The sequence below is a fragment of the Pinus tabuliformis genome, chromosome 1_2, assembly GCF_031772625.1.
Source record: "Pinus tabuliformis cultivar Carrire ecotype Pingquan chromosome 1_2, CPIR1, whole genome shotgun sequence".
Lineage (NCBI taxonomy): Eukaryota > Viridiplantae > Streptophyta > Pinopsida > Pinales > Pinaceae > Pinus > Pinus tabuliformis.
In genome coordinates, this window is record NC_142298.1 from 487,120,021 (window position 1) to 487,133,519 (window position 13,499).

Sequence of the window (13,499 nt, forward strand, 5' to 3'; positions counted from 1 at the left end):
TCGAGTTGAAGCAAATGTTTGTGTTTGATGATTGGCGTAATTGTAGATACAACATGAGACATGATGGGAAAGCCATTGCAAAAATGGTGTACTTTGAGACATTATGGCATGGAGTAGAAGAAGCATGTGCATAGTAAAGGTTCTTAGATTGGTGGATGGAGGGAAGCCTGCAATGGCTTATTTGTATGAGGGCATGGATAAGGCCAAGGAGGCCATTCGTTCCTATTATGCAGACAAGGGTTCTGTTGGCCTTGATAGGCAGATGATGTTATGGGATGTGATTGATAGTCGGTGGACAGGGATGCTTCATCGACCCATTCATGCAGCAACACTCTTCCTCAACCCCGCATTTTCATATAAATGCAACTTTGATTTTGATGGCGAGGTGATGGAAGGGCTCCATTCCTGTATTTAGAGGATGGTACTTGATCCTGAGTTTCGTAGCAAAATCAATCGCGAGATACAGTCTTATCGGGATTGTGTTGGCCTATTTGGCTTTGATGATGCTATTAGGGAAAGGACCCTCTTCATGCCACGTAAGTGACAAGTCATCACTCATTAGAAATTAGAATTTTCAATTTAGAATTTCCTTACTTATAATTCTATTTTTTTTTAAATTCAATTATGTAACTTTATTTGAAAGTTTAATTATGTTTTAAGTTTTTGAATTTTTTATTTCATTATTTTGTTGTAGATATTTTGTGGCGAAGCTATGGTGCAAGGGCACCAAATTTGCAGAAATTGGCCATACGAATTTTGAGTCGAACATGTAGCTCTTCAGGGTGTGAGCGCAATTGAAGTGTATTTGAAAAAATACACGCCAAAAAGTGCAACAGGTATAACTTTGAGCTCAAGCCTTCTGTTGAGCAATTACACTTATTGTAATTTTTAATTTTTAATTTATGACCTTAGAGTGTCAAGAATCAAGACTCATTACTTTTTTTGACACTCTTACAGGTTGGAGTTCGCACGCCTCAACGATTTGCTGTATGTGCTTTACAACATCCGACTTCAAGTGAGGCAAATAAAATCACCAATGGATCCAGATGCCATTTCCTTAGACAATATTGATGTATTGTTTCCGTGGAGGGTGGAGTCTGAGGAGCCCATCTTGGAGGAGTCACCTTCATGGTTAGAGCCAGTGGCAGATGATCCATTAGAACAGGGGCAGCAAGAGGAGGACTCGGAGTCGGAGGAGCAGCAACACTCAGAGGAGGAGGAGGAGGAGGACACTGCGGGAGCATCAACATCAATACCATCTGCTATAGATATAGGAGAGCATAGCCCCATACCTAGCACTCAGTATTTGACATTAGGTGCAGAGGCAGGGTCAGGGCGTTCTACTACTAGGGGCAGGCCTGGCAAGCAACCCATCATGTTTTCCTGTAAAAGGGGGAGAGGGTAGTGATTTCAGATAGATAGCTGCTAGTTTTATTTGTTATGCTACATATAACTCGTGATGATGAGATACTTCTATATATGTGATGTTATTTTGTATTGGTTCTCCACATTTGAGTCCTTGAATGGACAATTATAAGGGATCAACAGGATTTGGTATCGCCTTTGATGTATCATCTCTATTTGACATCATATATATCAGTGTTTTCTTCATATTTATGTGCCAATGTGTTTATTTCATGTTGTTATTGCTTTATATGTTTAAAAAGCTGAAGGAAAAAAAATGAATATATTATGCATTTTTTATGTTTGCCGATATTTGCCGTTATTTTGCTGATATTTTCACCGATATTGCCGATAAGATATTTTCTGGACCTCGCCGATATTTTCCCGATACCGATATTATCAACACTGCTTTAGAATGACCCCTTTAACTTCTCCGATATATTGGAAATAAATAGCGCTGGCTACAATACTTTAGAATGACCCCTTTAATGAAGTATAATAGTTGTAGTCGGGAGTTATTTATTTTGTCAAAGTTGCTTGTGAATTTCACGTAACTTTTAATTATGTAAAACGATACATTTGAGGGATTTGAACATCTATGGGGAGTATGAGAGATTGTTAAGCAAAGCTCCCATTGACTAGGGTTTTATAATTTAAAAGAGCAGAGTACGTGGTGCTTAGGTGGGAAAGTTTGGTCTCACAGGTGATGTGGTACAATCTTGAGCAGATTAATGTATGCTAACTGAAAGTTTTAGTAGGAGACTTGGATTTTATACTATATACTATATATACTATAGTTAGCATGTACTCCAAATTTATATATATATATATATATATATATATTTGCAATATGAATTTGCAATTTTGAATGTTTAATGTTAAAATGGATTTAGCTTCCGAGATATATAACATGGATTTAGCTTCTGAGATATATACACTTATTGCAGTCTAACTTTGCATAACAATTGATATCTACAATTCCATCCATTGATTGTTTTTTTGATGAATTTTAAATGATAAATGCTGATTTCTCTTCTTAAAAATGTCAAATTTATATATTGTTTAGATTATGGCAATTGAAAGTGGTGTGTAAAAGATTATAAAAATATTTAAAAATTATGAACACATTTTATTTTCTAATTATCTTTGAGTTTTTGATGCCCTAAACTAATTTTGACTCATGCCCCCTCGTTGCGAATAGAGTATCGTTAAAGATAATATGCCCCTTATAGAGTATGTGTTGAGCTAATTTATGTACCTAAATTAACACAATTATTTCTTATCAATTCGAGTTGTTTATGCTTTGAGGCAAGTTCACTATATGTGAATATCAGATATAATCAAACCTTGAAAGATAATTTATTCAAAAGCTAAAAGTAGTACATCTTATAACTCTAATTCAATCAGCTTAAAAAGAGAGAAATATTGAAAGGGTTCTTGACCTCAAGAAGTCCACCTTCACCTCAATTATCACTTAATGAATCAGAGATCGAAACCAAAAGCTTAAGATGGATAAATTATTAATGAAAGAAGCTCTTAACTTAAGAGACACATAAGATATTCCATCATAATTCATTCATCTCAATATCCAAATCTTAATGAAAATAAAACTACTTGCATGCAAACAAAAGAAACTAGTTTTGATTCATCATTTTAGCAGAAGGGATGCCCAACTTGAACAGCTGTTTTTCCAACTCAATAAAGTGATGAATAAGCTATTAACTAATGAAATCAATCACTATGCGTGAACCATAAAGCAAACTGAAATAAAGCTTTGAAAAACTAGTGCTACAATCAACCAGATTACAAGGAAATGAAACTAGTTAACAAGGAAGTGTACTTAGCTTGGAATGGGGGCCCTCCACCCTTGCCTTGCACACTTTGAGAGGTGATATCAGAAGCTTAAATCAGTCACACATCCATAGCATTGCACAGCAAAATAATAATAACACAAGTCTTCAAATTAACTCCCCAATCCAAAGATGTCACAGCATAAAAGTATATCACAAAATCAATACATAAGCCATCAAAGTTTTGGCTTTAAATAAGAAGTCTCATGAACAAACTGATCTATATTTACTCAAACAAACCCTCTACTCTCATCCACCTATCTAAGTCGAATTCATTATCCCTATCCCAATAAAGATGACCATTCCTATGAAATCTCAAAACTGCCCTATTTCTATGGGATTCCTGCATGACTAGTCATGGTTGACTAGCACCAAATGGGCCTAATAAAGCTTGTTCTGTTCGAACTAAGCATTGTTGGCTTAGTCCTAGTTCCCAAGCCGTCCATCCATGCATTCCATTCGTGCTCAAGTGTCATGCAACCATATCAACCATAGAGCTATGACGGGAATTTCTGAATCTGCCAATTTTGCACTAAAAACCAAATTTTCATAAAAACTTTAGAAATTGAAAAATTAAAATTAAATACCTGAATGGATATCAAATATACATCAAAATGGGATAAATGAAGGGAAAATGGATGGAAAATAGATGGATAAGTAAGTTTCTTTGAGCAAAAATAAGACCAAAACTAAGGCCCAACATCTCTCCCTTGCTTATCATCAAGCGTGTCCCCATGCTTGCTTGCTCCTCTTTGACTTTCGCCTTTCTGTAGTAGATGATGTACCTATAGATGCTTCCTGTTGTGTTGCCCAGGCCAAACAATCCAGACCTGTATCATGTCTCTCCCTAAACAAAGTTGCCTTGACCTTTTGTTTTTCATATTTTGCCTGCCACATGTTCTTTTCCTTCAGCCATTTAAATGCTTGCTTAGAAAGTAGATCATTTTTCCTTTTTAGCCTCCCCAATTCTTCATTCAGTTTCTCATTTGCCTTAGCCAATTTAGCATTATCTTTCTTATTTGCCTTGTTTTCTTCTTTTAATTGCTTCTCTAAGATTTTGCTAATTTTCAATTGGTCAGTTAAATCCCTGATTCTTTCCAAATTAAGTTCTCTCTCAAAATCTTGTGTTGTTTTCATTAGTGATGTTGCTGCTGCATCATCATATGAAGAATCCTTCTCAAATGCCTCTTGTGCAATATCATTTTCTACTTGCTGTCTTGGGGAATATGTTTCTACTTCCTTCTCTAAATCAATAGGACTCTTATTCCTAAATCGTCTAGGAATAGACATAACAGATGTTTCATTTTTTTGCATGGCCATGCTGTTCTGTTGTTTGGCTCTTGTTCTAGGATACAAGGGTGAGTTCATCAATCCTCTGTTTTCCTGCTCTGTTTTATCCTGTACCTCATTAACCTGTTCAATGAATTGATTTTTAGACATGAATTCTCGCCACACTATGCCCTGTCATCTCACCTAATACTCAACTAGGATTTTGATTAATCCTTGGTGGTATATCTGTCCCGCTTTAGGCCTGTGTTCATGTTTGACTGTTTCAATCATTCTCAAAAGGCTCCTATATAAGAAATAAGGCAAGTTAATCATATCCTCCCCTTTTATATGCTGCAGAAGTCTGACATGATACAAGTGAGCCACGCTATACCCCCTATCACAGGTCAAAAACTTTTGGATAACCAAAACCAACTCACCTCATGGTTCATTAAACCATTCCCTAGGTATCCCTTTTGTTCTGTCAAATGCCCCTTTCCGATTCTTCTCAAGAAAGAAAGTCTAGGTTTTCTCCTTGAAGTGCAGGCCTTTGTAATACTTCTCACCTATCATGGGCAGATCTAAAGCTTGGGAAAGATATTCCTGGGTTACAGGAATAATGAAATCTCCCACCCGTGTCTAGTCTTGATTGAAATTGTTTATAAAATCCCTGGTTATTTGTTCAGAGTGGCCATCAAATTTTTGTAGGAAACTTATCATCCCTGCTTGGTAAAGTTTTTCTATAGTTTCCTTCCCCCAACTCTCTATCTGGAATTTTGGCTCTACTCTGACTGACATTGCTTCTGTAAACCAATGAATGAATTCCTCCGCTATTACTAATTTCATTTTGAAAGAAAGATATAATTATTTGTTTGATTTCAAAATGAAATTTTTGAAGGCAAAGAACCTTACCTTCCTCTTTTCAATCAACTCAATTCACCTCTGTTTGACTCTGCCCTCAGCAACAGTACTGTTTTAATCCCTGTTCAATGCAAACAAATGCCTGTATACCCCTGCCAATATACTTCTCTCTATCTTTGAAAACAAAAATATACATACAAGCAATGTTTATGTACACTCATCGCCTTATTTTATTGCCAAAATTCGATTCATCATTTTACCAAGAAAACTATAGAAGACTTGAAGAAGTGTGTATATATGACCAAGAAAACTTGAAGAAGTGTGTATATATGACCAAGAAAACTTGAAGAAGTGTGTATATGGCATTCGGCCTCATCATAAAATAAAACTACTTTCAATCATGCTCTCGGCCTTGTCAAAAATATTTGCAAAATAATAAAAAATGCGTTTGGCTATATGCTTGCGGCCTTAAAAAAATTTGCAAATACTCCTTGCAAAACACAACTCTCAGCCCTTCAAAATTTTGGCAACAAACTGCTCTCGGCTGTATCAAAAAACTGTAAAAAGACTCTCGGCCTCAAGACACAGGTAAAGACAAATAACAACGCATTCAAATGAATTTTTAAATGGCTTCGACATTCAATCCTTCAATCAGAAATTACACATGGCATTATGCATTCAATCCTTAAGCATATCAATCCCCTGTTTTGGTGTAAATGAAAACAACAGTGCGCAGCAAGGGTTATGGATGCATGTTGTTTTGACTGTTTGTTTTGCTGTTTAAATCGGCGCACAATCAATTAATTGTGTGACAATAACAAATGCAGTGCGCATTCTACAGCGCTTCACATTGCCATTCACCGCCATTCAATATAACATGCAATAACAACTGAACTGTCGTGCCTCCTTAGTTCATGGATTTCATTATTGACACGGCACGCCATAACAACTCCACATACAATGCCAAAATCTAACGTGTTGACCATGCAATACATTCGCATTTAATTGAGACGTGATCCACTAAGAGTTCATACCATCATTTACGCAGCGAATCAACGGATTTGAGACTATAGTTTCGGCTTACCTTTGATCAACGAGCGCTTTGAGGGATATCTGGCACTCCAAATCCTTGTTCAACTACACAATTGACTGATTGAATCCCTGAAAATCCGTTATCTCAGAACGTCAAACCCGGGACGATTTGCCTCTTTAAATTCACCCAACTCAGTTCACTCTTCTTTTCACTAGGCTGCAACTTCAAACACCATTTCTCTGAGCTATGCGGCGATGAAGATTATGGTTTAAATGACGCAGAGGATTATTGTTTGAACAGCACAAGAGCTCGGTCAGTTCATGACCGTTTCAGGGCTGTACTGAGCTGTATATCCATTGGTGTTTTTTTAAAATTCGTGGCTTACATGGCCGTCCTGTTGACCAGTCGCCCGACTGTGTCATGAGGATGGCCAAGTCATGGCTTGGTACGCATGATCCCTGCGCAGCATATCATCCAATGGATAAACGAATTGCCATGCCACCGTGTTAAGTTCGTACCTGTGTGCTGGCCGGTTGTCGTATGGGATTACTGTTTAATTCATTGCAATTGTTTTATCATCATATCCACCGCCGTATGCTTGCACTACTATATATTCACTGCTTGCTGTGTAATGATATGTACGCAATGATGTTTGGATACCATTTCCCACCGCAATGTTCTAATGTTTATTTGTTTACAACCGTCCACCATATTCCATATACTTTGATGTATGAACCTTTGCTTATAACTATGTTATATTCCATATGTTGTGCGCGTTTATTTATGTGCAACATATATATACCTTATACCATATATCATATGCGCGTTTGGTAATAGAAATGACTTTAGCGCATTCACACACTTTTTCGAACTATGGTATATATGTTGGTATGATATAATAACCTTTGATTTCCATATAACGCATAGGTTTATTTGCTTTGTATAACATAGTTTTATCATTTTAAAATGACCATTGGGGTCATATTTAAAATTATTACCATCACTAATGCTCTGAGTTGCATGAATTTGTATGTGCAGGTTGAAAGTTGTCCCAGTTTGGCCTTTTTAAGCTCGCAAAGAAAAATACTTAGGGGTAGTAGGGTTAATGAAAAGAGGGAATATGCATGGAAATGAAAGGGAATAGGGTTATAATGTATAAGGGTTATAGGAATATAGGATATAAATGATAATGAATATCCCCAGGTACTAATTTCAACTTAACAAAAACTAAAAATTTCTAAGAAAAATTTGAATTTTTAAAGCACAAAATGACCACATATACTCCCCTGGATGATGGTTGTACAAGTAGGATGAAATCAATTGATCAGATGTTGTAGATGGATTCAAATGTAGACTTTATTGCTGCTCCTTGTTCTTCATGTTCTAATTCTTGAATTGATAATCAAGTCCCTCTGTAATGATTCATTGTTTCAGGTCCCTTTTTCTGCTTACAAAATATGCACATGTTGTGTTGACATTGGCAGGTCTTTCAGGTCCCTTGGCAATGATTTGTTATATCAGGTCCCTCTATTGACAATACAAGCTTTGTTTATATTCCAGCGTTCCAGCTAAAGAGCTTGATGTTTGCAACTTGAGCTGTCCACTTAAAGAGCAAATGCAAGTCTCCCCCCTTGTTGAAGATATGACTTGTCCTCAAGTCATTGATTGGTGGAGTGTACCTGCAGTAAATGTATCTGAGAACAGTAGAACAAGTAGGAAGAATTCATAGAGTCCAAGTTGCCCTGGTTTTCCCCTATGAATTCGTGCTTGCAATGTGCCAGTTGCCTGGTTTTCACTTGCAAACAATTTATTTATTTTTTATGTTGTTTTTGTTATTTTATTTCTCTTTATATATATATATATATATATATTTTCAGATATGTTTTATTCAACTAGTAGACTGGAAGATGGCGGATCCTGTGCCATAAGTTCCAGTTCTGTGTCTTCGATCAGTTGTTTCATAAATGCTTCTTTACTGATAGGCCTATTGTAAACTTTGAGCCTATGTCCATTCACTATAAATGAGGTGGAATCCTAGTCGATTGTCTTGATCCTTACTGCTCCATTGTCAAAGATTTCGTCAATTTCATATGGGCCTAGCCAGTGTGTTGTGAACTTTGCTTTGAAGTCTTTGAATTTGGAGTCGAAAAGCAATGCCCAGTCTCCCTTGTGAAATGTCTTTGTTTTGATATATATGTCGTGCCACTTCATTCTTTGTTGTTGCACTAATGTTGTATGTTCCATAGCTTGCTGACGATGCTCATCTAACTGATTCAGTTCCATGATCCGCTGCTGTTGTGCTTCTGTCAAGTCAAGTCCTAGTTCAGCTTCTAGTCTGTATGTATGTATCTGAAACTCTATAGGCAGTAAAGCCTCCTTCCCATATACTAACTGGTATGGACTGAAACCAGTTGTTGTTTTCCAAGTGATCCTATAGGCCCAAAGCGCATCTTTTAATTTTTCAGACCAATCTTTCCTATTCATCTGTACTGTTTTTGTCATAATATTTTCCAGGACTTTATTTGTTGATTCGACTTGCCCATTTGCTTGTGGATGATATGGTGTAGATTTCCTATGTTTGATCTTGTATTTCTCCGTTAGATCTCGTACCAGTTTTGATGTAAACTGTGTGCCTTGATCTGTTACAATTTGTCTAGGTACTCCATATCTGACAAAGATTTCTTCAAAAAGAAAGGTGACGACTGTATCTTCTGTTGCTCTATTAACTGTTTTTGCTTCTGCCCATTTGGTTACATAGTCTGTACATACTAAGATGTACCTCTTCCCATTTGATGGTGGATTGATAGGTCCAACAAAGTCAAGTGCCCACTGCTCAAATGGTTCTATGAGAACCTGTGGCTTCAGTGGCATTTCATCTGATGTGATTGGTCGTCCTGTTCTCTGGCAGCTATCACATTGCTTGACATATTTCTTAGAGTCTCTGAAGATGGATGGCCAGTAATAGCCTAGTTGCAGCACCTTATACGCCGTTCGTTTATCTGCAAAATGGCCACCACAAGGTTTATCATGACATGCTCTTAAAATGTCTAATATTTCATCTTCTCGTACGCATTTTCTAATTATCAGGTCTGAACCAGTATAAAATAAATCACCATTGACCCATGTATATTTAGAGCTTGCTTTAACAATTTTGTATTTTTGCTTTTTAGTGAATTGAGCTGGAAACCTTCTAGATGATAAATAGTTTGCAATATCTGCAAACCATGGTGTTTTGACTGTGATGGCAAACAGATGTTCATCTGGAAAGTTATCTACAACTGGATTTGGATCAGGGGGTGAGTGTATGCGGGACAGAAAGTCAGCCACTTGATTTTCTTTACCTGGCCGATCTTGTATTGTGATATTAAATTCTTGCAGTAACAGTAACCATCTTGTTATTCGTCCATTGGTGATGGGTTTATTCATCAAGTATTTGATTGCTGAATGATCAGTATGAATGAAAACTTGATATCATGTTATATAGTGCCGAAATTTATTTACTGCATGTATAACAGCTAACATTTCTCTTTCTGTGACTGTGTAGTTCATTTCTGCAGGTGTTAGATTTTTGCTTATGAAGTATATTGCATAAGTGAACAAGTTCTCTTTCTGTCCAAGAGAGGCACCTATCGCGGTATCAGATGCATCAGTTGAGATATGAAATGGTAAAGACCAGTTTGGCCCACGAAGAATGGGGGCAACTGACAATTTCTCTTTCAGAATTTGAAATGCATTTTGACAATCATTTGTCCAGTGAAATTCAATATCTTTTGCTAATAGTTTGAACAGAGGTTGGGCTATTTTACTAAAGTTTTCAATGAATCGTCTATAATAGTCTGCATATCCTAAGAAACTTCTTACCTATTTTTGTGTTGTAGGAGGCATTAAATTCACTAAGACTTGGATCTTGGCTGGATCCACCTTTATTCCTGAAGCAGAAATGTGGTGTCCCAGAACTATTCCTTCTGTCAACATCATATAGCATTTCTCATTACTTAATGACAAATTTGTTTCAATGCATCGTTTCAAAACTTTCTCAAGGTTGTTTAAACAATCATTGTATGTGTTCCCGTAAACTGTGAAGTCATCCATATAGACCTCTACACATTCATGAATTAGATCAGCAAATATTGCAAGTACTGCTCGTTGGAAAGTTGCAGGTGCATTACATAGACCAAATGGCAAAACATTATATCCATAGGTTCCCCATGGGCAAGTAAATGTTGTCTTGTCTTGGTCTTCTTCTGCTATTCTTATCTGGTTGTATCCGCTAAACCCATCTAAGAAGGAGAAAAATTTCTTGCCAGCTAATGAGTCTAACACTTGGTCAATGAAAGGTAGAGGAAAATGATCTTTGAGTGTAGCTTTGTTTAATTCCCGGTAGTCTACACATACCCTCCATTTTCCATTTTTCTTTGGCACAATAACCAGTGGAGAAACCCATTGACTATCTGAAATATGATAGATGAATCCAACTTGTAACAATTTTTGCAGTTCTTCTTTCACTATTTCCTTCATCATGGGATTCATTCGTCTTTGAGGTTGTCTTACAGGTTTAAGTTGGTCATCTGTATAGATGTGGTGGATACATGTGCTAGGATGAATTCCTTGCATATCAGTATAATCCCAGGCAAAAGCTTTTGAATATTTCTGTAATAGTGCAATTACTTCTTGTTCTTGTGCTGATTGCAATTGATTTCTAATGTTTAATTGTTTTCCAGGATATACCTCAGTTGTTTTTGTTGTAGGATTGGAGATTGTGTTTACAGGAAAGATATCTATAAAAGATTTCCGCGAAGTTTGAACAGTACAAGTTTCCTGAAAACATTGATTCAAAAGTTTATTTGCAGCTTCATATTGGGCTTCTCTAAGCTGCTCTGAAATACTTGGTTCTGAGATGAAAAGGTCCATTAAATCTTCATTCTCTTCTTCTGCTCTAAAATCAAAGAATTGATTTATACTTAAAACTGATTTTGGTTGCTGCTTTTCTTGAGTTTCAAGTATTGATTCTAAAGAAGTGGATTGTGCAGGTGAATAAAGAGTGATATGTTTCCTTTCATTTCCATGTGAAATAATCATGCTTCCAGATCTGCATCCTATGAAGGCATCAGCAGTAGCTAACCATGGTCTGCCTAAGATTAGAGGATTTCCTCCCAAGTTTGTCTTTGGTTGCAAGATCAGGAAGTCAACAGGATACTCCCATGAATCCAAGGAGACTATGATATTTTCTAATATTCCTTCAGGAACAACTTTAGATCTATCTGCGAGTTCCAAGATTGTAGAAGTTGATCTAATGTTGTTTAATTGCAAAGTTTTCATTGTCTCCATTGTCATTACGTTTATAGCTGCTCCCAAGTCTATTAATGTATTTGGTACTGAGAAATTATTTATTGATATGGTGACCATTGGGATACCACGATCAATATATTTTTCTATTATGGTTTGTGTAGACATGAGGCTTGCTAACTTACCAATGACTTGGATTGTAGTAGGATCCTTTTTCTTTTTCTCTGATTTCCGGATGCACAATTCCTTTATTGTTTTAGCATATATTGGTATTTCTTTAATTGCCTTCAACAAAGGAATTTTTACGTAAGCATTTTTAACTCATCTAAGATATCAAATTCAGGAAGGATTATTTGGTTTTGTTGTTCCACTAAACTTTCAGGATAAGGTGGTGTTTGTGTTGTAACATTTGTTCCTTTCTTATTTTTTACCTCAGTTTGTGATGTTTCAGGTGATTCTCCTTGTTCAGTTGGTTCTTCTATAATTGGAGGAGAATCCTTTTTAAGCACTTTTCCAGACCTTAGATGGACATTATTAAGAGGAAGGATCGAATATGTAGGAAAACATGTTGCTTCCTCCACAATGTATGCAGATTTATCCACCTTATTATTTGGATTGGCCATTGGTTGGGCTGGTAGTTGAGTTGGTCTGGGTTGATTTGTAGGTAGCTGTAATTGTTGTGGTTGGGTCAACAATGATGGTGGATTCTGTGGTGGAAATGGGATGGATTGCGGATATACAGAATGTTGTTGTTGAAAGGGTATGGATTGCGGATATTGTGGATATGCGAATGGTTGTTGGTATTGTTGCTGGTATTGTTGTTGATACTGTTGAGGTTGTTGGTTTCCATAACCATATCCTCTCCAACCTTGTGCAGGTTGTTGTGAATATTGTTGTGGAGGCCAAGCTTGCCATGGCATTGGAGGGGTCCAAGGATTATGAGGTGGATATGAATAATTTTGTTGAGGGAATTGTTGTTGATTTGGTTGAGGCATCCTAGGTTGCCATGGTCTTCATGGTGCAACATAATAGAAACCTTCTGTCCCTCGCACTTCTTCCATTGAGTTCATTTGTAACTCTTTCAATTTTACACAATTCTCTGTGGAATGATTGCCTGTACAAAGACCACAACCTGAATACTATCCAAATGACATTCTCTCAAAGGATGTTTCTTTTTACATTTGGAATAGAAGATTGCTAGAGCTTGTTCTTGTTCTTCTTTCTTCTTGTTTGCCTTTAGCACATCTACTTGTGTCCCTAATGTACTCAAGAGATCTGTTTTGAAATTTTCCAATAGATTTCCTATTTCAGCTCTTGTTATCCCTCCTGCAGCTGACTTCGCTGCTTTTGAACTTACTTCCCTTCTTTCGGTTTTTGATCTTCCTCTAGAATATTTTTGACATAACTCGACAATTTCATCGAATGGAAGGTTTGAAATATCTTCTTTACCCATCACATTCAAGGTATTCATCCCTTACACCTTTGAGAAAGATTGTGTGAACATTTTCTTGAGTTAGGGAATGTTGTTTAGATTTCTGAAGATTATATGCGAATCTTTCCAAATATTCTTCTAAACTTTCATCTTCTTGTTGTGTCATTCTAAAAACATCTTCCTTTGAATCTCTAGATCTGCAATAAGCTTGACATTTCTTAAGGAAGACAGTTCGCATATCATCCCAAGAGGCTATTGTTTGTTCTCCTAAACCCATAAACCATTTTAAAGCTGCTGCTTTTAATGTTGCAGGGAAAAGACGAAGTTTATGAACGTCATCAGTATATCCGTATGTTCTACATAGGAT

The 13,499-nt window shown here is 36.6% G+C and overlaps 1 protein-coding gene across 1 annotated transcript; it reads left to right on the forward strand.

Moving 5' to 3' along the window:
- The first annotated feature begins 700 nt into the window (after window positions 1–700).
- LOC149206463 (uncharacterized) lies at window positions 701–1,508 on the forward strand. Its single transcript, XM_089393729.1, has 2 exons — window positions 701–836; window positions 958–1,508. The coding sequence occupies exon 2, from the start codon at window positions 1,037–1,039 to the stop codon at window positions 1,403–1,405; it is 369 nt and encodes a 122-aa protein (XP_089249855.1). The 5' UTR covers window positions 701–836; window positions 958–1,036; the 3' UTR covers window positions 1,406–1,508.
- The last annotated feature ends 11,991 nt before the right edge of the window (window positions 1,509–13,499 follow it).